Source organism: Perca fluviatilis, chromosome 2 (genome assembly GCF_010015445.1).
Source record: "Perca fluviatilis chromosome 2, GENO_Pfluv_1.0, whole genome shotgun sequence".
Classification (NCBI taxonomy): domain Eukaryota; kingdom Metazoa; phylum Chordata; class Actinopteri; order Perciformes; family Percidae; genus Perca; species Perca fluviatilis.
In genome coordinates this window covers 31,064,163-31,090,654 of record NC_053113.1, presented here as the reverse complement: position 1 = coordinate 31,090,654, position 26,492 = coordinate 31,064,163, and the positions used below count along the sequence as shown (strand labels likewise).

Below are 26,492 nucleotides of genomic sequence, written 5' to 3'. Positions count from 1 at the left end.
CTGTGTAAAAGAAAGTATACATGTGCACACGTGAAATGGTCAATAGACAGCATACAACTACTAATACTTCATTGAAATGTACGGGAGTATATATATATAATAATTCATACTGGCACACATCATTGGTCAGTTCCCTTTTTGTCTCTGTTCACACGGGACCCGGATTTACAACTGTATTTCCAAATACCTCACAAACTCAAACTTGCAGTGTTCAATTTCCCAAGTGAGTGCCTCAGCACAATTTGTATTGATCAACTGTTGAGTGCATCAGATTATAGCCTCTTGGGTTTAATGATTTAAACCTCTGTTTAGTGACCCTTATAAGTATACCTTTATACTGGTTGGGAGTACACACCAGTACAGCTGACAGGAATCAAACCTATCAGGACTGACTGGACATTATAGTCACACATCTACATATGCATTTCCTTCCTGTAATTTAAGCCATGAAGGATGATTTTGATTTACATGCAATTGATGATGTCACTTTTGTTTTGTTATTTTTGCACTTCAATAAGGCAGAATGTGACAGGACAAAAAAAGTGTAATGTATTACACAATGCCAAGGTTATTAGTCTTCTGAGGTCAGAAGAGGAGGAGGTAGGGGGCATTTGTCTAATTAATTACGACTCCGACACGCGCGCACGCGCGCGCCCACACACACACACACACACACACACACACACACACACACACACACACACAGCCATGACCTTTAATAATATAGTTTGTAGCAGACCACACAAACAGGAGACTCGCTGTCCCTTTTCCTCTCTCACCAACACACACACACACACACACACACACACACACACACACACACACACACACACACACACACTGTCAGGAGCCAGCAGAGTGAAAGGGAAAATCAATTACAACCCAACTAAGGGGAAAGAGTTGGTTGCTTGATGGCTACACGTCAAGAAGACTGTAGGTCACGAGGTGTGTGTGCCTGTTTGTGTGTTGACGTTCATATATTAGTGTATGTGAAAATCGAGCCCGTTTCCTGGATTCAGATTACATCATTTTCATTTTAAAGACCTTTCTCCAATTAAGTAATTAGCTGCTTGGTGTTTCTCTAATTATAGAGTTGTTCATAAAAGAGCTGCTGACCAGCCCGGGATCGAAAAATGGAGACCACTGCACTTTTTCCACACACACACACACACACACACACACACACACACACACACACACACACACACACACACACACACACACACTCTCAAACACAAACGCACGCCTATTTTAACGTCAAGTTAATGCAGTCAAATGCATGTTATTTCTGGTAAAGGGCAGGGAAGGACTCTATATTCTAATCACACTAAAACAGCACTGTGCTTAATAAAGAGCTCCTCCTCTCACTGACAGACTGTTATTGTACTCCAGGTTACTGAACATGTAGGAGAGGGAGAGATGAGTTTCAGGTACATGTTCCTTCATCTATGTTCTGCTGTATTTTTACAACACTTCTCCGTTTTCTTTTAAAGCCTCTGCTGTTTTACATTAAATACAAGCTGCCCTTCACTTTCTGTGTGGAAAATGCTTAATAAGCCAACCTTAATCAATGAGTATCTACTTAAAAGTGTCACAGGGACAAGAATTCCTTCATTTTCAAAATAATTGTCCTTGAGATGTGTTTTTCTTGACATATGAGTCCTGGAGTAACAAAAGCAGAACTTTTTACTCTGTAAGAATTTAAAAGAATGTAAGGGAACAGAATTTAATACAAAATGTTAGGAATGTCACCAGTCCCCTTTCGAGCCCGTTGACAGAGAAAGTGGCTGTGATCTTGAAGATCTCGCCACTCAGCCTGTGAAAGCTTCACTATTTAATGAGATTTTGTGATGCTGCCCAGGCACAGGACATCGGCTAACACTCATACCGCTCTCTTTCTCTCCCTTGCACATAGCGAGGGAAACACACCCACCTGGTTTTGGTTAGCTCTCTGTTTGCAGTTAGCACTGTGCAGTCAGGTCTTAGCTAGGATTTCAGATAAATAGCTGACTTATATGTAGTAAATATACAGTAGATGTTTTTAAGCTTTGTTTGTACTAGTTTCCCAAAAGGTAGACCCTTGTCTTTGGCAATGAATGCATTATTTATACCCATGATAGTGATAGGTACAATGTTAACAATGCAACAATAAACACGTCATCCCTGATGAATGGTAAATTCTCCATCCGAGCCAATTACGAGTAAATACTGTATCTTACCTTCTTTCTTTTTTTTTAGCTGTAATGAAAACTGTATTTGAAAGTGGGAATGTAGCTAGAGTTATATCGTTTTTTCAAAAATGTTCTCATCAAAATCTCATAAGTTAATGTCTGAGGTTTGTGTGACACTTATATGAACAAACAAATACTGCAGCAAGTCTTTAGATGAGTCAGTGCAGTTTTGATGGCAGAATCAAACAATTACATGCATCATAATTTCTTCTTAAAACAGTCTGTGGCTTCAGAGATTGTGCATGATAGATAGAGGTATGGATGGAAGGATAGACTTGGGCCAATCTATTGTTCCTCCCCATGATTTCATTATGGGCGCAGACAGAAGGAGTCTAAACACATGCATTTAATTGTTGTAGCTGGATTTGTTAGTACAGATGGGGAGAATATACTGTAGAGTAGTTGAACCGGGGTCAGTTGAGGAGAGGAAGTTGAGCGGATAGATGAGCATAATGGGGTTGAATGACAGAAGAGAGGGAAGTGGTGAGAGGGGAGGGATCAGCGAAGATGTGGAAGGAGATAGCCGAGCACAGCGCGTGGCTGCCATGTCATCCTGTCATTAGCAGGTTGTTTGGGTATTTAATTCATCATTCCGACCTTTATTGACTGGAGAGTGGGAGATCACTATCACTAGAAGACACTAGAAAAGCGTGTATGTGTGTGTGACACTCAGTCACCAGCTGCTCTTCATTTCCTGATGCCAAATAGAAATTGTCATTATCTGCTAAGGTCAAATAATGCTCAAGGCTTAGTTATCCAAAGAATGTGATCATATATGGTGTACTCCGTAGGTTTAGACCTGACTATCAATATAAAAGGTTTAAGGAAGACAACTGAGCATTAGGCAGTGACAGGAGTCAACACTACAGGATGGCAAACTCCACAGAGACCAGTTGAAACTATAATAAGAATGTGACCACTGCAGAGGATGATCACTCGGGCCTGTGTATGTATTTGTGTTTGAAGGTGCATTGTTGGGAGACGTGTGGCATTTTTGGAGGCGGGGGATTGAGTGACGTGTGCGTATTATGTGCTTTTGTGGTCTCGTGGGAACACGCATTAGACTGGCTTAGCCAGCTGCTCTGTCATTGGACATCTCCCCGCTCGCACACGCCCTTACAAACACATTACATACATATACGCACGCTCCTCGGGGACACACTCGGGACATCTGGCTCAGCCTGTCAGAATTTCCCTTCATTTTGTGTGACCTGTTGACCCTGGCAGCCACAGGCGTCAGACAGGCATCAGCGTCACATCTCGTCATTGTTGCAACGCCACCATTTGTGGTTCGCTGCCTAACAGACAACCTACAGGTCTGTGCAGAGGAGAGGAAACTCATGGCTGTTCTTGACATTTGGATTGTTTTGATAGTTCAGGTGTTTCTCTTACTCCTACCTCCCTGTTGCCTCTCTGTATTTCTCTGCTCTCACCATCCGCATCTCTTCTCTTTCTCTACTTTTTTCTGTCTCCCTTACTCATTGAGGTCTCATTTTTCAAAGCCCAAAGCTGCAGGGTATTAGTTATGCAAATATTGACGTGCAGCTTTGGCCTGCTAGCTATCAATTGAAATCAGCAAATCAATTGGCCTAATAGCTGCTCATTAGCCACTTGATGCATTTCCAGGGCTAACATCAGAACCTGTCAGCAGCCCCTAATCAATACAGTCTAAAAGTATTACCTAACCAAGGCCTACACCAGACACCTTTTTAATAACGCAAGTTGGCTGTCTGGCTCTGGGCCTAAGTAGCACAAGCTTAAACTTCTCTGTCATATCAACAAAATATCTCATTAGCAGCAACATTCCCAGACACCAAGCAGACACATTATGTTTCTTAATTTATTTGTTTTAGTGATGGTATAATGGAAATCCTCATCCGCGAAGCAAAATGTCTCACAGAGAGTCATTTGGTGTAGATAATGAAATCTCCTCGGATTTTAATAAGTAACCTATTGTTGCATTTTTTTCTGTTGTTGTTCAGTCCAATTCCCAGGCATGCTTTGGAGCAGCCTGTTGTTTGGGCCTGGAGAATCGTTCGGTAAAGACTTTGATGCAGCCAGGATGCTGCTGCTGAGAACAAGGCCAGACCGGAGCCCCTCTATAGCCCCTAGCACGCAGCCCTGCTAAGCTTAACTCAGCTGTTTGATGCCAAGCTCTGCGAGTGTGTGCCTGTGTGAGTGCATGCGTGAATGTGTGTGTGCTTACCCAGCTCAGGGGTTACATAAACAAGAGCAGCTAGCCTACAGGTAAGACCCACAGGAGACCAGCCAAGAGAGAGAGAGTGAGATGGAGCGCCAGTCTCTTACCTTGGCATTCCCCCGGTGTTGTCGCCATTGCTGGAGCTGGATGTTCACTAATGAAGGGCGAGGAAAATGACTGAAGGAGATAGTAAACAAAGTTACTACACATACACACTACACGCGTGAGTGTGTTAATATAGTTAACTTGGTAGAGGCAAGCATCCGTGCATGTGTTTTTGTGCATCCATGATGTATCTGAGGCTGCTGTAAAGAGATGGGGAGAATGTGGGCGGATGGGGGATTGGAGGCGGAGGCTGGCAGCGGGGCAGTTGGCCGCTGGTGCAGAGAGAGAAAGAGCTTGGAAGGGGTTTGGAGGTGGTGGGGGGGGGGGTACAGCGGAGATAAATCATTAGAGAGCAGGTTATTGGAAATGCAGGGAGATAAAAGAGTGAAGAAGCCAGTAATTGCCTTAAAGATCAGAGTACAAAGCATTACTTTGGATTTTACAAGGCCAGCCAGCAACAAAAGAGCAGTAATTTATGAGCTCAGTGTAAAAGAATAGCATAATTACATTAAAAATTAATGCTAATGAGGGCTAAAATGGGGAAGGTGGTTATTATGAAAGTTTGAATTCATCTTCCCTGGGTTGAATGATGGCTAGTGGCTTGATTAATGGCTTAATTTCTATCAATTAGCAGGCAAAAAAATCTCCTCTGAGACGGGTCTAAATTGAGCATTGAATTACACATCTTTACCACGGTGCAGGGAGGGAGGTGGGGGTAGAGGAAGGGAGAGTACATTTTTGAAACCTGGGAAACCAAGAGATGTTGCTGTGCGAGAGCGTGTGCGTGTCATGCACATGTGAAAGCCAGACGTGGGTTACAAAAGTTAGATTAAATGTTTATCCTCATGTATTCTATGAACTGGGGTTTGTATCATTGTTGGTTTTGCAGTAGGCTATGTGTCAGTGAAGTGGTGCTCAGAGAAACACATACTGAAGGCCATTATTAAATTCAATTTAAAATAAAAACTTGAAACTTGTGAATTTAAATCTCTTCATATAAAAATATTATATTCTATTTCTGACAGGACCTGTCCCAAATATATTTCTAGTACTTACTGTGCTGAATGGAGTCACACTATAAATACAGCAGTACAGTTTGCCCTTTCTTCATTTTAACTACATTCATTAATGCCATTAAGCTCTCCGTTTGCCATATAATTCTCAAACACTGTCAAAGATTTGCCACAATTTGCGAGACCTCAATAAAACAAGCAGTTAGTTTTCCTTCTTATTTATTTTTCTCCACACAACAAGTGCTGCGGTAATTTAGCTGGCACGCTAGTGCACTCAATTACTGGAATTAATCAGCAGCAGCAATATATTCAGCTTGGCTGCTCTTGATTGACAAACTGTAGACCAAAGTCAAGTTTACAAAGACAACGCTGCCTTAGCCCAAGGCCTCTACACATATATAGACATGTGTTGTTGAACAGCTCCCTCTTCTGGCGGGGAAGTGTAACTGCTGTGTAACGCTCTCATCTTCAAGGCTGAAGGAGATGAGCTAGAATCTGTTTTCATTGGCTGGTTTGATTTTCTCTCCTTGTCCTCTGGTCTTAATCAATGAAGTGGACTAACAGCTATTTAGAGAGAACAGTAGCCTATTGATTCTGAGCCACTCATCAGCACCACTGTCTGTCCAACTAATTTCAGTAATGAGATGGCAAGTGAGTTTTCAGACTGCCTCTTTTATACACGTACACACACACACACAGGTGTAAACATGCAAGGAATGCAGAACACAGGTTAACATACATTGCTCGGTCGCTATCCATTTTTCTAATCTGCAGATACAAAACAAAAGTTTGATAGAGTTTGATCCCATTTCCTTGTTCGCTGTAATGCATTTCAGCACACATACACAGTTGCCATAGAGAGCTAACAGTAACCTAATTTAAAGCAGTACATACTGTACATTTAATTGTCTAGTTTTGTTTCTTTTCCTTTCTGTCTCACTCCGTCTGTTTTCTCTCTCTCAGCTTTCACTTTATCCTCCTCTCATCACTGACAGAGAAGCGTTCCTAATGCGGTGACAATTGAGTTGGCCTGTTAAATTAATTTGCCAGATAATGTGTCAATATTAAATATCAACTTTGACCTCTCCGAGCTGCGGAGTGCGCTCGCCCAGCAAGAGTATTGATTTTTGTCTGACTCTAAGCTCGCTAGTCCTGCACTCAAAGTCCATTATTTTTGATTTTCTCATGAAATACATATCTTTTTCCACTGACATCTGACAAACAGCATATGGAAGTCATTTTATCTACCAATAATGTGTTTGTCAAAAAGTCTGAGGTCTTAATGGATTTCTGCAGCACACACGGACATCCTAGCAACAGACGGGCCTGCCAAGGAGATGCTTGCAGATATTGTGTGTGTGTGTGTGTGTGTGTGTGTGTGTGTGTGTGTGTGTGTGTGTGTGTGTGTGTGTGTGTGTGTGTGTGTGTGTGTGTGTGTGTGTTTTAATAAATGTCAGTGTGGTAGTTCTTCATGTAGGGCATTCATGCTCAAAGGACAGCAGAGAAGTGATAATTGAAAAAGTGAATTAATTGTCGGCCAGTCACAGGCATTAGTTTTCATCCGAACACATGCACGCTCATGCAGCCGTGCAGTGAGCGGTGGTGATAGTGGTGTGAAAGACAGGCCACAGTCTCCAGGAGGATATTGGGCCATTGTTCAGACTTCATCTAGCTGCCTAGTCAAGGTAATGACTATTTTTGGAGCCGCTATGCAATGCTTCTCTGCTCGCATCTTCCCAGCACAGGATGACATGCTGATATTCTGTCATATTGGAAGGCTTAATTCCACTTGTCACTCAGTTGTCCAATTCTGCAGTGCATTTAAATCAAAACCGTTTGTTTGAGTGCTATTATGAACTATAATAGTGTGTGTGTGTGTGTGTGTGTGTGATAGCCATGTGATGCTTTGCTGTGAAAGCTAGAACAAATATTCATTTATTCATTAAACACCAGGGCCATAAAGATCTGTTGTGACACCCTTTCTGTAGCCACTAATGGATTGAATTAATTCCTGCTATTAGCTCCAATTGCACGCTCTTTGTGTGTGTGTGTGTGTGTGTGTGTGTGTGTGTGTGTGTGTGTGTGTGTGTGTGTGTGTGCGTTTGCTTGCTTGCTTGCTAGAGTAGGCCGCATATACTGTACGTATTCATGGCAGCCGTAAGTGTGAGTGCAAAGTATGTAAGTTTACGTGTATACTTGTGAGTACCTGTATCCCAATGTTGTGTGTGTGTGTGTGTGTGTGTGTGTGTGTGTGTGTGTTCCCGTTTGTGTACTTGTTTTCATGACACAGCCGACATCAGTGGAGCAGAGTAACATGGATGTCTGCTGGATTGACAGATAGAAAGATGGGAGAGTGCAGGAGAGGACGGATGGATGGGGGAGAGAGGGATGAATATTGACTGATCAGTGGGAAGATTGGCAGCCCGAGAATAATGGGAGCATTTAGACTTTTCGTTTTTTTTCCCTGCTGCTAACTTTCCTGGCACACCTATTTTTGCCCTCCTACGCTACGAATACTGCTCTTGAATTCCTGAAATGATTTGTTATCTGATATGCAGAATCCTGATGTGTTTATATCCAAGAGTAATTTACTGGAAACCCTTTCTATCTTTTTGTTTGATTGGACAAGCCAGAGAAAAATACTTTCTGATACATGAAAAGTGTATGAAACTTAATCACATTTAGTCTCCATAATGAAATTCCATTGCAGTGAGTTTGTGTTATTTTGATTATTTTAGAATGCATTATCTGAGTGTAATTTACTGTCTGGCTATTATCTTGTTAGTATTTTTTTCCACTTGCCTATTGTGGTGACTCTATGCCCTTGGCTGAGCAAGAGTCCTTTTTTAAAGAAGGCCAAGATTAAAATAGGGGAATATCAGATATTTTATATTGTATGTGTCAAGGAGCATTATACAGAGAGATAACATGCAATCAACTAAGCCCAGTCCAAATGAAATCTGGTGCCTTTTATAAATGACAAGGGATGGCTGACCCATGGTGGGCGTGTGTGTGTGTGTGTGTGTGTGTGTGTGTGTGTGTGTGTGTGTGTGTGTGTGTGTGTGTGTGTGTGTGTGTGTGTGTGTGTGTGTGTGTGTTTTTTCTTGTTTAACTATATTCGTGGGGTCCACAAACCAGGAGTCCAGTATACTTTTGGGGTCCCGACAGCTTTGTGGGTCCAAAATGCTGGACCCCACAACTTTAAAGGGCTGTTTGAGGGTTAAGAATTGGTTTTAGGATTAGGGATAAAATTTGGTTAGGTTAAGGGTTAATGTTAGGCATTTAGTTGTGATGGTTAAGGTTAGGGTAAGGGGCTAGGGAATGCATTATGTCAATGACGGGTCCCCACAAAGATAGTGCCACAAACGTGTGTGTGTGTGTGTGTGTGTGTGTGTGTGTTTCTGAACATGCATGCACGCTTTTGTTCACAGCCTCTCTTCTGTGTAACATGTGTTTCAGAGGGAACTTCTCTAGAGGAGCAAGTGCGAAGGATAAAGGACATTGAGGCCATCGAGAGTGATTCCTTTGTTCCTCAGGCTTTCAAATCATCCAGGGATGATATAAAGGTGCGTTACGTCCCTCTTTCTCTCCCTACCCCTCACTCTCTCTATCTTTTCACTCCATCTCTTATTGAATTTCCCTCTCTGCAACGCTGTGCCGTCTGTCCAGAGACAACCCAGACCAAATCAAACATTCATTCAGCGCTGTTTGTTCCGACCTGAGATGGTTTCATCAGACGCTCCACTGTTCGCCGCCTCCAAAGCGGCAGCACCCACACAAAAGCCACAGCAGGCAACAGCCATCCTCTGTCTTCCCCTCTCTGTCTCTCTCTCCCCCCTCTGGTTGTGCAGATGCAGACAAAACACAGAAGTCATTATTGAAATGTGCCTGTCTCTGAAGGAGCAGGAATTAGATTTGTTGGGGCTCATGGCTGTTTTGAAAAGATAGGCGACAACATGTGACAGCAAACCTGCACAGACCTTTGGGACACATCCTGGTGAGTCTGACAAAGGTCAAGACCGATGTGGCTGCAGCTTAGACTGCACACTTTGCACATGCACAGTATACTCTGCCTTCCCTGCCCGAAGAGTGTAAATGCCCATTTCACATATTAAACCTGAAACCTAACGAGGTTCCACTATCCAGCTAGGTAGAGGCTTTCATTTTTCACATCCAGATCTCCTATACTGTATGTCAGATTGTTCTCACATGTGTATAAAGGTAGATTTATTCTGTAAAATCACCCTGCAAAACATAATGTCATGAAATGTATTTTCTTCAAATTTTGAAGAAAATATAATTTGAAGTACAAAAAAAAGGGATGCAATATTTTAATCAGTTGCTTTAATGAAATACAAGTTAAAGTTTACACATCATTTTTATTACTTCATTGGTTTTCAGATTAATCTCCTCATTATTAGTCAAATAATACTTCCAGACGATTCATCCATAGTTGGGAAGATTGCAAGTCTTTCAGAGTATTTTAGCTACATCAAGTCTTTGGCTGCAATAAAAGGGAATAATGGCTAAATATACTTTACATTTAGAAACTGTATGACAACCCTATAGTAGATATATGTGGGTTATTTGTTATTTAATTAAACCGATAATCCATGAAACATGTTATTGTGTAAGAATACATGCCTATAAAATAATTATTTTAGATATAAGTTTATTTGGTTGTAGTATTGATAGCCATTTAGCCATAAGTTGTGTACATTAATGATTTTTAAGCAACTGTTAATGAGGAGAACCCAGCGAAACCTTTAATATCTGCTACGGTGTATCTTTTAAGATTGTTTTCCATTTCAAGCCAGCTGCATTCATTAGAAATGTATATTCAGCATTTTATTACCAAGAATTCTGTATTTGGCACATCAACATACTTATTAGCCAGTGTGTTTTCTATCTCTCTCACTTTTTGTATCCTGCCAAATGAATTTTAAATAGATCTTTTCAACTGGGTAAACATTTGCTCTGGGGCTGGTTTGAGGAGTGTTTGAAACATGAATGGACTTGGCAAAGTGTTCATTTTGATATTTCTTCTTTATCAAGTATAACAAGGAAAACAGCCCATCCTTCCAAATGTGGGGCTTATTATATTTTTAAGTAATGCCTCTCCTTCTATCAGCTTGGACTCTACAGATGGAAACATGGGGGGGGGTGGGAGAGAACCTTTTCCTTTACTTTAAGTCCTTTTCAGTTATAAAGAAAGGGTTTGCCCTTTCTTTATATAAGTAAATAAGAAAGGGTTTGCCCTTTCTTTATAGCTAAAAAGGACTTACAGTTACAGATACAGTTCTTTTTTGGTTTCAACTGTAACGAAAAGTGGCACGACTGACCAAGCAAGCTGATAGTTTAAAGTGTTTGAATATTTACATTGTAGTTGCTGGTTTAGCACAATTAAAACTTACTAATAGAAAATATAAGGTGGAGAATATGAAGGTAGAAAGACAAATACACAGATAGATGAGTCAAGTGAGAAACCAAAAATTTGAATTAGGATACAAGCTGATTACTATCAATACACTGCATTCTAGAAGCTTATTGCATCAGCCAGACTGTCACTGCCATCTGCTGGACAAATGTCATGTTGCATTTCACAATTATTTTCTGTGTCCCAATTCTGTACTACATAAAGTATGTAATATTCACCAATCTTTTTAGTATATTTTTCAATTTTAGTGTACAGAAATCTACAAACTTGGTTTTGATACCAACAGGAAAGTATGCAATAAATGCTAAAATACATGCATTAAGAAACATGTTTTCCAGAGATTTTTTGTTGCTGCAGTCTTGTCTTTCTGGAGCCATTTTCAAGTTATTCACATATTTTGCAGCCATGAGTAGAACCTCCATTTTCTTTTGCATTGTGTCACAATTGTATGTAAATGTTAATACTGTTGTTGCTTTGGCTAATATATATATATATTTCTTTATCATTATTAGTTGCATCTACCATTTATTGCTTCTATTTAATCATGTCTCTGTATCAGTATCTGTTTTTGGTTCTGTTAAAGCTTATTTAAATGTTTGATTGTGCTCATTTTAATTTGAGTGTGACACATTTTTTGCGTGTTTTGTGAATTTCTGTTGAGTACAGACTGAGCCAGTTGAGGTGAAGCAGGAGTCGGAGAGCACAGATTCTCAGGACGTCACTCTTCCCTTGTCCATAGTCTACAATGACACTGACACTCTCGCCCATCCCAGTGTAAGTTCTCACCTCGCAAACCCGTTCACTGTTAGCTTTACGGCAGACTTTTTAACACCCTCTGAGCCAATGAACAACTTCCAGTCCTCTGACACAGCTGAAGTTGATCTCGCTTCTTGTCATTTTATCTTTTGGTACCATCTTGTTTTTATGAGTATGGTGCTTGCCTTTGGTGGACAAACTGTAAACTTGTGTAAACTTTTCCTTTTTAAAAATACCTCTGCTGCTGCTACTAACACCACCACAGTTTACACCATTCCTGCATATTCTGATATATAGTATAGTATAGGACACTGCACTATAGTAGCTTATAGCTTTGATAGAACATCACCTCCTCTCCTCTCCTGCCTGCAGATCAATGATGAAAAACGAGAAAGAAAACTTTAAACTCCAATAACGCTCCATGGGGCTTCTCAGTCATCTATCTCCACTGGGGGAAACTAAGTTATGCCCTGACGTATGCAGATAACCCCCTCAAACACACACACACACACACACACACACACACACCCCCCCAGCTCAAACGTACGCACACACATACATACACACCCTAAGACAGGCTGATGTATGGTAGCAATATGCCCAAGGCGGGCCCCGGCCTCAGCTTTAGCTCCAGCTCCGCTTCCAATTAGAACAGATGAGTCCCATTAGCCCAGCCCAGATACTGTCATCCCACACACACAGCCTCATTAGCACCATGACATCAGTGCAGGGCCGACAGACAAGAACTCACTGGTGTTGAATCTAACACACAGATAACATGTGGTGCAGCTGTAAGCAGCATAGGTTAGGAATGAAGGATTGACGTGGCTGGGGCTGCTCTACAATCTGCATAATAATAGACACATATCATCACATAGATATACAGTATGTACACATAGCCAGCATGTCAACATTATCTCTCACACAAGCACACAGGCAATACAGAAATGTGCCTTGCTTCTCAGTCTCATAGTCATTGTGTTACTTCCTAATAAACAGATGCCTTCATTCATCAGACACTTGCAGCAGCGGTTTTATAACCCTCCTACAATCTATATCATTACTGCTGGTGATTTACTGCGATGAATACAAGTCCTATGTGTAGGCCTTTTTCATGGACACACTGCTAGGCCAACAGAGTTTTTTTTTTTTTATGTGCATTTTGAAGTGAACAGTTAGGGAAAGACTAATAAGACACATAAGATACCACAGCCTTTACTCTAGTATTAGAGTGTCATCACTGGGACTCAAAAGTCCACAAAAAGGTTGCATAGGTGTCAAAGGGCCGTACTGACAACTCTGTGCCAGGCTCATGAACTCACTAGGAAACATAGCTCATAAATTTCTATCACATTGTTGACGTGAGATGTTTTGTAAGGTAACACTACAGTCGTGAGGAGTTTGGTATTGACTCAAGTGCCAGAGTAGACCATGGAGTAGAGCTTACACTGCTCTTCATAAATCTATAAGAGGCAGTTCAACTATAAATGTGTTTGGGTGGTCAGCAAATTCCACCAGTGTTGGTCAAGTCACTTCTTCTATAGACTGCCATATCACAAATTTGCCTCAAAGTGCTTTTCAATCTGTACAACATATGGAAGTCTCTATTCCTACATGGGTTGATGAACTGGGGGGAAACAAATGGTATGTGAAAGTATATAAGGTCTAGGCATGGGGTGTATATTGTGTGTATTACGTGTTTCTGTGTACCTTTTATTTAGACAGGCAGTGGAATAAAAAAAAAAACACACATTTGCTTTTCAAGGGGGCTAAAGATTACAAACGTGTTTAAAGGGATACTATGCCTAATGTTATCCAGCTTTGTTTCATCTTTATGTGGGCAATGTGTGGAGATGAACGTTGTGTGACTTTCCACCGTGGCACCAGTGCACAGAGCTCTTAGCAGCCGAGGTCTGCCAAGATCATCCGGCGGATCTCTGCAGACCTCCGCTGCTCTGCTCAGCTGGGAGCTCCGTGCACTGCGTCCACAGTGGGAAGCCACACACCGTTCATCTGCACACACTGCCATGACACAGAGCTGAATTTGAATCAGCAAAATATCTCTTTAAGAATTGGATGCCAGTTTGTTAAATACGTCGTTAACTATTTTGATCATTGATTGGTTGTTTAAGTTCTAAAATGTGAGAATTGCCTGCTTTTGTCCCTGTCTGTACCTTTGTCTTTTTGCTTACTAACGTGTCCTCCTTACACTGTCCTGCAGTTGTTCATGGACAAGGAAAGGGCCGAGGAGCTGTGGCACAACAGATTATTCTCGCTGCGGCAGGAAAGGCTCATGGGAAGTCCTGTGACCTGATGGACACCAGAAGATCCTTCCTGTTCCCGGGGCACATTCAGCTTCTTTTATTGTGTCTCAGTCTGTCTTGTTTTAGGCCATCACAAGGTTTCTTACTTTACCCTTCCACTGATTTTCTTTCTCCTTGATATTGTAAAAACATGTGAGAACTTGAGCAAATGAACAGTTTTTGGTCCTGATGTGCTTATTATTTTTATTAATGTTAATGTAATTCATTTAAACAATCTGCTGTTCTTAATTTGGTTTCATTTAATTGTAATGATTGAAGGATCCTACAGTCAGATTAGGTGATGTTTTACCATTTTGATGTAGCATTTGATACATTTTGTCTTTTGTCAGCTCGGTAATTAAAGATGTGATTTTTTTTTTTTTTGAGTGAAAACTGACTTGTACTTTTGTGGGTGCATGAGGGAGTTCTCTTTTGACTGGACAGTGAGCTAGGTCGCCTCCGTGCCTGCATTGGTTTCCAGCGGGATGTCGGGAGCTGTGGTGTCCTTTCGGCGAGACTTGGCTGGATTCTGGAGTGTCTGTGCCATGCAACCGGGTGCCTTTTTCTGTGTTCGATCTGACGGTCACATTCTGCCTTATGATGAGTCATGCACAAGTTTAAGGAGCTGATGGGATTTCACTGGAAATGTACCTCGTACGATTTCATGTGCCAAAAATGTATTAGGAGTAGGACTGAATTCATAATAATAGCATCTCTCATCACCAAAAAACTGATACTTAACGTTTTAAAGTAAGATAGCAGCAGTACCTACATATAGATCCAGTAGATACAGATGAATGAGTCACCCTTCTAACTTATTAAAAGTAGTCTGCCTCACCATTTGTTCACCTTATCTTTTTGGTCTACATCTCAGGATTGACATAAGACTGGAGTAAATGTCTTCTCACCTGCCCTTAACTTTTCTCTCCTCTTAAATAAATACATTTTATATATATATATATATATATATATATATATATATATATATATATATATATATACAGTGCCTTGCGAAAGTATTTGGCCCCCTTGAACGTTTCGACCTTTTGCCACATTTCAGGCCTCAAACATAAAGATATAAAACTGTAATTTTTTGTGAAGAATCAACAACAAGTGGGTCCCAATTATGAAGTGGATCGAAATTCATTGGCTATTTCAAACTTTTTTAACAAATAAAAAACTGAAAAAGTGGGCGTGCAAAATTATTCAGCCCCTTTACTTTCAGTGCAGCAAACTCTCTCCATAAGTTCAGTGAGGATCTCTGAATGATCCAATGTTGACCTAAATGACTAATGATGATAAATAGAATCCAGCTGTGTGTAATCAAGTCTCCGTATAAATGCACCTGCTCTGTGATAGTCTCAGAGGTCCGTGTAAAGCGCAGAGAGCATCATGAAGAACAAGGAACACACCAGGCAGGTCTGAGATACTGTTGTGGAGAAGTTTAAAGCCGGATTTGGATACAAAAAGATTTCCCAAGCTTTAAACATCCCAAGGAGCACTGTGCAAGCGATAATATTGAAATGGAAGGAGTATCAGACCACTACAAATCTACGAAGACCCGGCCGTCCCTCTAAACTTTCAGCTCATACAATGAGAAGACTGATCAGAGATGCAGCCAAGAGGCCCATGATCACTCTGGATGAACTGCAGAGATCTACAGCTGAGGTGGGAGACTCTGTCCATAGGACAACAATCAGTTGTATACTGCACAAATCTGGCCTTTATGGAAGAGTGGCAAGAAGAAAGCCATTTCTTAAAGATATCCATAAAAAGTGTCGTTTAAAGTTTGCCAAAAGCCACCTGGGAGACACACCAAACATGTGGAAGAAGGTGCTGTGGTCAGATGAAACCAAAATCGAACTTTTTGGCAACAATGCAAAACGTTATGTTTGGCGTAAAAGCAACACAGCTCATCACCCTTAACACACCATCCCCACTGTCAAACATGGTGGTGGCAGCATCATGGTTTGGGCCTGCTTTTCTTCAGCAGGGACAGGGAAGATGGTTAAAATTGATGGGAAGATGGATGGAGCCAAATACAGGACCATTCTGGAAGAAAACCTGATGGAGTCTGCAAAAGACCTGAGACTGGGACGGAGATTTGTCTTCCAACAAGACAATGATCCAAAACATAAAGCAAAATCTACAATGGAATGGTTCACAAATAAACATATCCAGGTGTTAGAATGGCCAAGTCAAAGTCCAGACCTGAATCCAATCGAGAATCTGTGGAAAGAACTGAAAACTGCTGTTCACAAACACTCTCCATCCAACCTCACTGAGCCGCGCTGTTTTGCAAGGAGGAATGGGCAAAAATGTCAGTCTCCGATGTGCAAAACTGATGGAGACCTACCCCCGCTTAACTTACAGCTGTAATCGCAGCAAAAGGTGGCGCTTACAAAGTATTAACTTAAGGGGCCTGAATAATTTTGCACGCCCAATATTTCAGTTTTTATTTGTTTAAAAGGTTTGAAATATCCAATAAATTTCGTTCCACTTCATGATTGTGTCCCACTTGTTGTTGATTCTTCACAAAAAAATTACAGTTTTATATCTTTATGTTTGAGGCCTGAAATGTGGCAAAAGGTCGAAAAGTTCAAGGGGGCCGAATACTTTCGCAAGGCACTGTATATATATATATACAGTATATATATATATATATATATATAAATAAATAAAATCACTGAATACCCATATTATTCAGTGATTTGTATGTTGTGTTGTGTGAGTGGGAATTTAGGGCAGTGTAGAGTCTACACTCAGGCCTATTTGTGGAACAGCCAGATGGTAAGTCTATACAGAGTCTGGGACACAGTGTCACTCTTGTACCCTCCAAATAGTCAGTGTTGTAATGACATAATAAATGAGAATGTACAAAATAATTTGCAAAAGCAAGCACACAAATCAAGCTTTGCTGTAGGAGTGCTTGCTTGGAGTGAGTAAAATGTGTGTGTATGTCTTCCTGACAGGTGTCATATGGCTGTCTCAAATAGCTTCACACCTTACAATTACCAAACCAAGAATCACTTTAGAAACACAAAAGTCTTAATAAAATAATCAAATATTAAAGTAATTTAAGCCTAGAGAGTTGCATCGTGTTTTTGTCTTTACCTTTGCAACCATTGTTATTTCTCTAGTTTTAAATTGGTATAACTAGCTGCATAGAGGTTATACAGCCCCTGTCAGGGTAGGTTAAATAACCATGCAGCTATTTTTTTGGTGGCATGCACATAACAAGCATAATACTAAAACTTGAGTTTCTAGAGAAATCTCTCGAATGCCGTTGCCATGACAGCAACTCACAACATTCAGCGCGCGGATAGAACCTGTTCAAAGCTCCAAACAAAAAAAGCTCCGAATAACCAGCCAATCCGAGGGCCGGGTTCTCGTCACGTGGCCGTTGTCAGAGTGAGTTTGGTTGGTTCTAAATCCTATTCCATGCCACCTCTTTCATAGTAACATTAGCGTCCAGAGGCTGAGTGGTGTCGCGAAACGGATTTTAAATCTTAGTTTTTGTTGACAGCTTCAAAATCTGTGGAAATGTTCAACAGTGATCGCAGGGAGTTTGATGAGGATCCGTTCTTCTCGTGAGTTGCTAAACTGTTGTATAATAAATATATTAACTATTAACTGTTATTGTTGAATGTATGTCGGCTTGTAAATTGTTCTCATAATGCATCAGTTAAACTAGCTAAGCTCAGAAGCAGTTTATCACGGTGGTAAATAGCATTGGAAGTGTGTTAACGTTATATTAAGAAAGCTGTGCATAGAAAACCCAGACAGACAAACACACTCACAATAGCGTTAATGTAGGTTAAAGTTATTATTTTTACTGGGCAAACGTTAAATAAAAGAGTGGGTTAGCTAGCTACCTAGCTAATTTACTGCCGAAGATATCAAATTCCACTTTTAATTATTTTTATTTAAACGAGACGTTGACCTAACGTTAGCTTAACTATGACTGCTTGACACTCTTAACTTGTTTGGTTAACGTTGAATCACTAGCTACATTTGTAACATATCCAATAACATAAACATGGCTTCCTGCACAGTTTCCACTGAGAGGTTAGCCTACATAATAAAATATCTTACAAATATATACACAACTAAGCTGAACAGATTGTCAACCGTTATACATTGGCTCTGCAATGTTACTGCCACTCTGCATTGAGCAAACTTGAACGAACAGTAGTTACAACACAGTAGCTTACATTGAATGTCAACATGAGCTATTTCTGATACAACTTAATGAAACTGTTATCTAGCAAGAGCTGCTGTAAGAAGGAACGACTGCTGTAAGGACCGACAATGTTTTTTACAACTATATTTTTAAAAGTACGTGCAGCTTAAAAGGTAAATAAAAATGTGCCTTTATAAAGTAGAAGGCATCATTTTGTTTCCATGTTTCATGTACTTTAAATTTTATACAGGTTTGTATCATTTTTAGGAAGTAAAAGTTCAGTTTTTAGATAAAAACTTTACATAATTTCCAGTACAATCTCTAGAGAAAGTGATTGATATTTTTTTTAAATAACTATCTACACTGACAATGTGTGCCTTAGACTTATTGCATGAGTGATCACCTGCTGAGTTACTGTGGTCACTCTTGACCCAACTTCTAAGGCGAGGTGGCTCAAATTATTTTAGGGGTGCTTCTTATTTCAAAGTGTGTGTTCATTGAAGAATATGGGCTCCAAGATGGCATCATGGAGGGATTACAGTGTCTGCTGTTTTTTTTAATTTTTTTTTCCTCTTCAGGAAGCATTATCATGGTTTGCAGTACTTAACATCATTTTGCAGATTTGCTTAGAATTCCTTACTGGATGAGAGAGATTGAGATTCACTTTGTCTTTACTTCCTCTTCTTTTGCCTTAGGGATCCTTTCCGGGCTCACAGGGAACATATGCGGCACATGATGCGAAGCTTCTCTGAGCCATACGGCGGGCCCGTGATGCCCAGTATAATGGATGGGAGAAACCGTGGTCGTGACATGGCAGAACATCCAAGCTCATCCCTGGCGCTGAGGGACGAACACAGGGTGAGAACATGCATTTCAAGAGCACTCCTCTTAAAATTATGAGTGGTTTGTCTGCTTGTGGACTCAAGTGATAGGCAATAAAGCTCTATCCGGTGTATTACAGTATTCATATGTGTTCAGTCACATGCCTGACTAACCTACATACATATCTTTTGGGTCTATACTTGATGAAGGATGAAGCCCCTGCTTCAGCAGTTCGCTCATCTATGCCCACTGCTCATAGGCCACAGTCTACAGTCCACATCTAACTACAGAAGAATAGTGTTTGGAGGAAGCGCTAACTTTACTAAGGTTATAGTGGAAGCTGGCCACTGGCAGCGTAATTGGAGCACCACTCACTGAGGTATGGGGCCATATGAGTCTCTGGTTTTAGTAGAAGGGCAACCCCCTTGGCCTCTCTGGACAGTTATATCTAGCCCTAAGGAGTCCTATTTATAGTGCATTGTTCCACTGACACACTGCTTTCTTGCAAATACACGTACATACTTTTTAACACTCAAACCAATAGGACCCCAGAGAATTCTGCTTTGCTCTACTGAGATGAGCTGCTGAAAATAACAGTTTATTTTTATATCATTCTAGCTGGCCCAGTTGTCATATTAACTTAAAATATAGTTTATCTTCAAAATATAACTGCTCCCCTAAAAATCTTTGATTTCATACACTCGTGTTATATTAGCTAAGAGAAGGCCGTAAAAGCCATGGCCTTTAAAGGGGCTGTACTTGATATTCAGAAAAAAGTGGTCTGGGATTGCCACCATACGGCTTTCACAGACCGTTGCCCAACTCGTCAAATACTAACCCTTCGTCATGGCCCTCAGCGTCAGATACCGATGCACAAGGCACTCACATGCACTCACATGCAAGTCAAGTCAAGTCAAGTCAAGTACAACTTTATTTGTCCCCAGAGGGGCAATTGGCTTTGCAGCAGTGACAACTACAAAAGATCAATACAAATACAACATGCAACAATAAATAGCAAAAAAATGCACTAGCGGCCGGACCTGCTATTAGAACAGAGAAACTCAGTTTACAACACACACACAGAGGGAGTGTGACTTCATTCTCTGCTCAGGACTCCATTGCTGCACTATATCTTTACATAGCAAATATTTTTTTCCTGCTGTATTAATGTTCTGAATATCGAGTACAGCCCCTTTTAAGTATTTGTAATAATAACCTTCAGTAATTGTTTGCTCTGGGACATTTTGGTGTTATCAGTGCAGCATTGTAAAGGCAGGCAGGAGGATAGTTTTGGTCTGCCATGTTTTGCACTTGTTCACCTTTGCCTGTACTGCTTATATAGCCCTGCTAAATCAAATTTAGTCCCTGTCAACTGCTTTAATCCCACTACCTCATGAGAGCCTGTATATTTATCCTTGATAATGACTTTCATCAGAAGCTGGGCCCCAATTGCCAGCAGCCTGCTTTCTCTTTATTAGCATCATGCCATTAACTAGCTAATGCCAGCTGAGGAGGAGCTCGGAGTACTTGACTTATGACCTCAGTGACAGTGGGTGAAATGGAGCTACACTGCAAAATGTCAGTCCCCAAAAATTAATTAAATTAATAATAAAATAAGTTTACTTATGAGTATGGAAATACAGGATATAATGAGCCTCACGCTCCCTAGACTGCATCATTAATTGTCACGAACAATAAACAGAATAGCTACTGTCTGGTAAAAAACATGAAATTAAGGTTAACTGAATTACCATAAGGATCCACAGTTTTTATCACACAACTCTGCTCTCTAATTCACACACTCACACACACACACACACACACACACACACACACACACACACACACACACACACACACACACACACACACACACACACACACACCACACACACACACTCATTTATCTGAAGATGAAGAGCAGTCTTGTGGTGCCCAGCAGTGGTCAGAGGGCTGAAGCTCTGGTGCTGTGTTATTGGCTTTGGAAAGGCATGTGTGCGGATGTCATGGACACTCTGTTTTCTCATTGTTGCTCTTTTGGTCCATCTGTTTGGCAGTGCTGGTGCATTAGCAGCTAAATGACAGACAGGTCACACTCATACTGCTCTCCAATATCACAGGCACAAATGTGTACACAAAAATGCATGCAGAAACACACACACAGTATTAAAACACAAGCACAATAACACACAGTCATAGCAAGCAAAATAACACATTAACACGGGCATGCAAACACACACAAACATTTGCCATGTAAGGCTGGAAAGCTTGTATTTCTTGTATTAACTTGCTAAGCATTAGATTCGCAATGGTAAAATAAGCCCCGTCTTACTTTCCAAGGCTGCTATGAGTTCTCATATTTCCAAGTTTCTTGCCAATATATACTGTCTGGTTCATATCACCTTTCAAAGCACTCATTCAAAAGGGATCTTGTTTATAAAAGTAATGGTGAATGACAATCAAGCATCGTTAAAAGTTTCTGTGGTTTATACTGAGTATGACTGGTGGTGCTAGGGCTGGGAAAAGGTGGTAACTAGCGTAGGTAGAGCTGATATCGTCCATGTAGATTTATTCCCTTTAAGTCAGAGTATCATCCTGTTTTGGCACTCTTCAACAATTAATGTGTGGCAGTGTGAAATTAAGCTGTTCTTATGCCAATGATTCACCCACAGCAGCTTTAAAAACCTCACAGTCCCCACAATCAGATTCAGTGCCTCCTTATCTTCTCAGTAGTCTTTTAGTTCTAAGAGCATACATTTAGTGTACTCTCCTGCTGATGCACCACTTCCTAGGAGCAATGCGTTTACAGCACATCCTCACTTTTTCTTTTAAGTATGAATCAAATCTACAGCACATGTCCTCTATGGTGTAACTCATAGCTCCCCCAGGAGCAGCCTGCCTCTGGGGGCACAGTAGCAGTTCAATATTAAATTGACAGAGAGATAGAAAAGGGAATGTCAATCTGCAGTAGTCCAGACAGCTTAAAATAATGTGTTAAAGACCACCGGGTCTAAGTTCCTTATCTTGTACCCTCAATCTCTCCTCTCCTCAACCCCGTTCTAAATATAATGCTGGCAGATATGTAACCGGCATTTATTAGTTCATAGATGCCACTCTGGGATAAAATTGGCTGTGAGGCTTCATAGATATTGGTCAGGAGCGTTTTACATCAGCTTGACATTTGAAAAAAAGCTGAGAGAGCAGCCTTGGACTCTTTGACCCCTGTTAGATCCCTGTCCTGACTGGTCCGTCCAGCCTTCCTAGAATGAAGCTCAGTTTCAGTGTTAAACCCACGCTAATCTCAGGCAATGCGACCCAATTACACATGGAACACAAGTCATTCAACACCCCACTGATTACGCACAATACCCCTGTGCATCACACCCCCAGAAAATACACACACTCACATAGCGACGGCTGTTGAGATGCTTATCCAGGGCCGCAGGGTCATAAACACTTGCGGATTTGGCGCAGAGAACACAGGGTCTGACTGAAGGCTGCGGGCTGCTCCCTCTATTCTCCCAGAAGGTTCATGGCCTTGAAAGGTTGTGCTTAAGGCCATGGGGAGAGCTCTGTGTAGCTGTGTCAAGGGCTTAGTGACCGATGTAAGACATCCTAACAGCTTATAGGCAACAAACGTGCAAAAAGTCTAGATGAATTTATTTAATAGTAAAATAAATGTAAACATGCACTGATTTTAAAATCCAGTTATATGAGGTGCTTTGAATTTATATAATAAAGACAGTGATCAAAATGGGTTTTTGAAAATTAAATAATATATGGCAAATATTAAAAGCGAAGACTAATTCCAGATGATCTTATCTGTAAGATGTCCTGCACTAAATCCAAACCTTTATCAAACATGCAGTCAAGTTGATGCATTTAACGCAGTACCTTTCAGACAAGTGTTATTATTGTCAACGTGGTCAGGTTTTGGTAACCTGACCATGTTGCCAGATGGTTTGTTAACACAGAGCCATCTTGAGAAGCTGTCATTGGAAACTGTTTGGGAAAGCGCAGGTAACTGGAAAAACCATCTGTCTATCTAGTCCGCCATTGTTGCGTTGAACCTATGGTTTTGAGCGAACAGTCGTGGCCGTCACACACACCTAAACCACATCCGTAGCTGCCAGTAGCTCCTCACTGATCTAGTGATATCGCGGGAATTCAGCTGCCGTGCAAGATACAGGTTTTGGTAAAAGCTTGGACTTGGTTTTGTAATGAATGTCACTAGCTCACATATGCTGAGGTGATCAAATGTGAAGGTTACGGTGTCCCAGATGGCACATATGTAACCCACATTTAGCTCACGGTACTCTGTGCGTGTATGTTTGTACACGTGATGGAGTTGTTTATGAGCTGATAATGCCTTGCGACCGTGTGGCATACGAGCCCAGACGTTCAAATCTTATGGCCTTTGGCTGTTCTTTTTTCCTTTTGTGTCGGTGCAGGATTTGATGAGGAACCCTTTCGGCATGTTCGACAATGTGATGTCCAACATGAGAAACAGGATGGAGGAGATGCACAGAAACTTTGTGAGTTTAACGATTTTGTATTCTCTTCCTTTTTGTTTTGATGCTTTATTCTCAGACGATTGTGGTACATAAACTGTAACTGCTCAACAGCGTGTGTTTGTGTGTTTCAGGAGAACATGTCCACGGATTCAAACACCCACTCATTCAGATCCTCATCAGTCATGACATATTCAAAGGTTGGAAATGAGCCTCCCAAGGTCTTCCAGGCGAGCTCATTGACACGCCGGGCCCCTGGGGGGGTAAGCACCCCATCAGATGTGTTACTACATCATATCACAGTACATTAGACCACAGTTCAGTACATTGAGCTTGGAGAAGTAAATCTGTCTGGAGAAGACTCAGTCATTCTGTCATTCCTGAGTGATCATGGTGATAACTTCCCCCTTGCCTTTCCTTGTGAGAACATTATCGTAAGCAAACTTTTCTCATAGTGGCATTCGATGTCTCTGTTCCATTAAGGTGTGACAGAAATAATTTAGCTGATCTTGCGTACACAATACCAGGGCCCTGGAACAGTCACTCCTAAATGGAATGCATTCAATACTACTATAATTAGCTACACTTGTGTTTGACTAGTCAAACTGTCCAGCTGTCTAATTTCTGACTGGACTTGAAGTAGGTAGATTCAAAAACATCCAAGAATTTCAAAGGTTGTGCGAACTACAGTATGTGAACTAGGAGAAGTTCAAATCACAAGAGAACAAATCACATTTTCTTCTGTATTGTCCGTATTATGATGAGTTAAGAACACCGATCTTACATGAAATGTCTGTCCAAAATCTGGAAATGTTGTGGTGCACAGATGATGACCAATTGGAGTGGTTGTTTAAATTTAATATTTATAAGTTGGTGACTTTTGTTTCTAAAGCTTGGCAAAAAACACTAGAAGGTTTATTTGTTTAGGGTATGTGGTTACTTTGGCATCTGGTCCTTTATCCTAGGTAATGGTGTCTTGTAAGCCTGTGTGGGCTGGGCATATTTTATTGTATGCATGACACAATAATAAAATAAAAGTAAAGGAAATAAACATGTTGATTGCTCGAATTAATGCACTTTTTTGGAACAACTGATTTAATTGGTTTAATAATGTTTTATTACTAGATCAAGGAGACCCAGCAAGCAGTTAAAGACTCTGAGAGTGGTCTGGAGAAGATGTCCATTGGTCACCACATCCAGGACAGGGGACATGTTGTTGAGAAGAAATACAACAAGAAAACAGGAGAGAAGGAGTTCATCCAGGACTTTCAGAATTTGGATGAATGTATGTTAAAGTATTGTTTCATAAATGTAGAAGGTTCAGCCATATTTGTTGCACTATTCAAAACACGTAACTGCATTAAGGAGCTATTTCAGAGATCATTTTAATTTTGTCAATTGAATTATGTACCATGATTCACAATATTAAAAAGCCAAGACACCATTACAATTATAGACACAGTAACAGTAAATATGGGGTCAGATCATGCATGTTTGTGTGTTTTGATAAGTTCAGTAGATGTGTTAAGTAGACCAACCAGTTGAACATATTGTTCCACTGTAAGTGCCACTGTCCACCTATTCCTAGGCCATCATCAATCAGTTCACAGACAAAATATTTCCTAACATGATCCCGATCCTCCGCCCCCAGCTGAAGCCCAGTCTTTTGACGAAGAGTGGCAGCAGGAGGTGTCTAAGTTTCGGCCATCTGGCCCCATGTCTCGTCTGGAGGAACCCCGACCCCGTGGTGTTCACCGCGCAGCCCTGGCCGGTTCTAAGCAGAAACACAGGTCAGTATTACACGCTCAGACCCCATGTGGTGTTGCAGACAGGCCAGAATCTGCATTTCAGGATCCAATGACAAAACGAGTGGGAGATGCGGAGACACATACAGTATGCTTCCTTAAATATATTATTATCATATTATAATCCTGCAGTTAATTTGGTGTATGAATTGTGATTATTTACTGTTTTGTATTTTCCACAGTGACCAATCAAAGGGCAAGACTGAGGGTAAAAGCAACATGAAAGGCTCGAAAAAGCAGTGAAAACATCTGTTTGTGTGCCTATTAAAGTCTTTTAAGCATCATGCAGTACACTGTGGCGCTCTGTATCATTTTGAAATATTTAAGAAACTATACGTTTTACATTTCTGCTGCTAATGCTTTGATGTTAAAAAAACAAAACATATGATGTTTCTCATACTGCCCTTTGCTGCAGTGACTCCACCTGAAACACTCTGTCTGAGCTCTTAGCCTGTCTTCCCAAAAAGCCCTGTCTGCTCTGATTGCTCAGCTGGCCCACTCTGTTTTGATTGGTCAACCAAATTCAAACACGCTACTGGGCTGGCTGTGCTTGCTCAGACAGCACCAATGGGGCAGCACATATGAAAAACTGGTCTGGCATTCCCAATCATCACTAATTGAGGAATTTTAAACAGGAATGTGGATGAGGCGTTTCAGGCAGTTGAGAAAAAGTACTGTCTGTGGGAGAGAAAACTCCATTTGGAGTGAAATGTGGGTTTGTTTGTGCTTTATACATCTATTACATACACTAAAAAACTATATAACACACTAAAAGACAGGAAAAATCCAAAAAAGCATAATAGGGGCTCTTTAATAATTTGAGTCTTAGCACAACTCACACTTGAGTTTGAAAACAAAAAGATGGCAAGACATATACAGTACAGGCCAAAAGTGTGGACACATCTTCTCATTCAATGCATTTCCTTTATTTTCATGAAGATTCTCACTGAAGGCATCAAAACTATGTATGAACACATATGGAATTATGTACTTCACAAAAAAGTGTGAAATAACTGAAAACATGTCTTATATTTTAGATTCCTCAAAGTAGCCACCCTTTGCTTTTTTGATAACTCTGCAAACCCTTGGTGTTCTCTCAATGAGCTTCATGAGGTAGTCACCTGAA

General features: G+C 40.8%; 2 protein-coding genes across 7 annotated transcripts in view; both read left to right on the top strand.

Annotated features, from left to right (window-relative positions):
• rsrc1 (arginine/serine-rich coiled-coil 1) overlaps nucleotides 1-14,885 on the top strand; it is a 133,625-nt gene extending 118,740 nt beyond the window's left edge. For all 5 annotated transcript variants that reach the window (XM_039784610.1, XM_039784601.1, XM_039784619.1 and 2 more), the window contains exons 8-10: nucleotides 9,009-9,115; nucleotides 11,653-11,760; nucleotides 13,964-14,885. In XM_039784610.1, coding sequence (XP_039640544.1) covers nucleotides 9,009-9,115; nucleotides 11,653-11,760; nucleotides 13,964-14,056 — 308 coding nt within the window. In that variant the 3' untranslated portion in view covers nucleotides 14,057-14,885. The remainder of the gene's footprint in view (nucleotides 1-9,008; nucleotides 9,116-11,652; nucleotides 11,761-13,963) is intronic.
• A 2,597-nt stretch (nucleotides 14,886-17,482) lies between these two features.
• mlf1 (myeloid leukemia factor 1) lies at nucleotides 17,483-25,657 on the top strand. 2 transcript variants are annotated; one of them, XM_039793067.1, is made up of 7 exons: nucleotides 17,483-17,635; nucleotides 18,924-19,086; nucleotides 23,502-23,585; nucleotides 23,696-23,761; nucleotides 24,687-24,846; nucleotides 25,213-25,351; nucleotides 25,549-25,657. In XM_039793067.1, the coding sequence occupies exons 1-7, from the start codon at nucleotides 17,589-17,591 to the stop codon at nucleotides 25,607-25,609; spliced, it is 720 nt and encodes a 239-aa protein (XP_039649001.1). In that variant the 5' UTR covers nucleotides 17,483-17,588; the 3' UTR covers nucleotides 25,610-25,657. The 2 variants fall into 2 exon arrangements, with proteins under 2 accessions (XP_039649001.1, XP_039648995.1); XM_039793061.1 differs by having other exon boundaries at nucleotides 23,696-23,824.
• The last annotated feature ends 835 nt before the right edge of the window (nucleotides 25,658-26,492 follow it).

What these genes read in the sequence shown, in the direction of transcription:
- mlf1 (XM_039793061.1), top strand. Translation starts at nt 17,589, where the DNA reads ATGTTCAACAGTGATCGCAGGGAGTTTGATGAGGATCCGTTCTTCTC. An exon ending in GATGAGGATCCGTTCTTCTC is followed by an intron (nt 17,636 to 18,923) that starts GTGAGTTGCTAA and finishes CTTTTGCCTTAG; the next exon opens with GGATCCTTTCCGGGCTCACA. An exon ending in CGCTGAGGGACGAACACAGG is followed by an intron (nt 19,087 to 23,501) that starts GTGAGAACATGC and finishes GTGTCGGTGCAG; the next exon opens with GATTTGATGAGGAACCCTTT.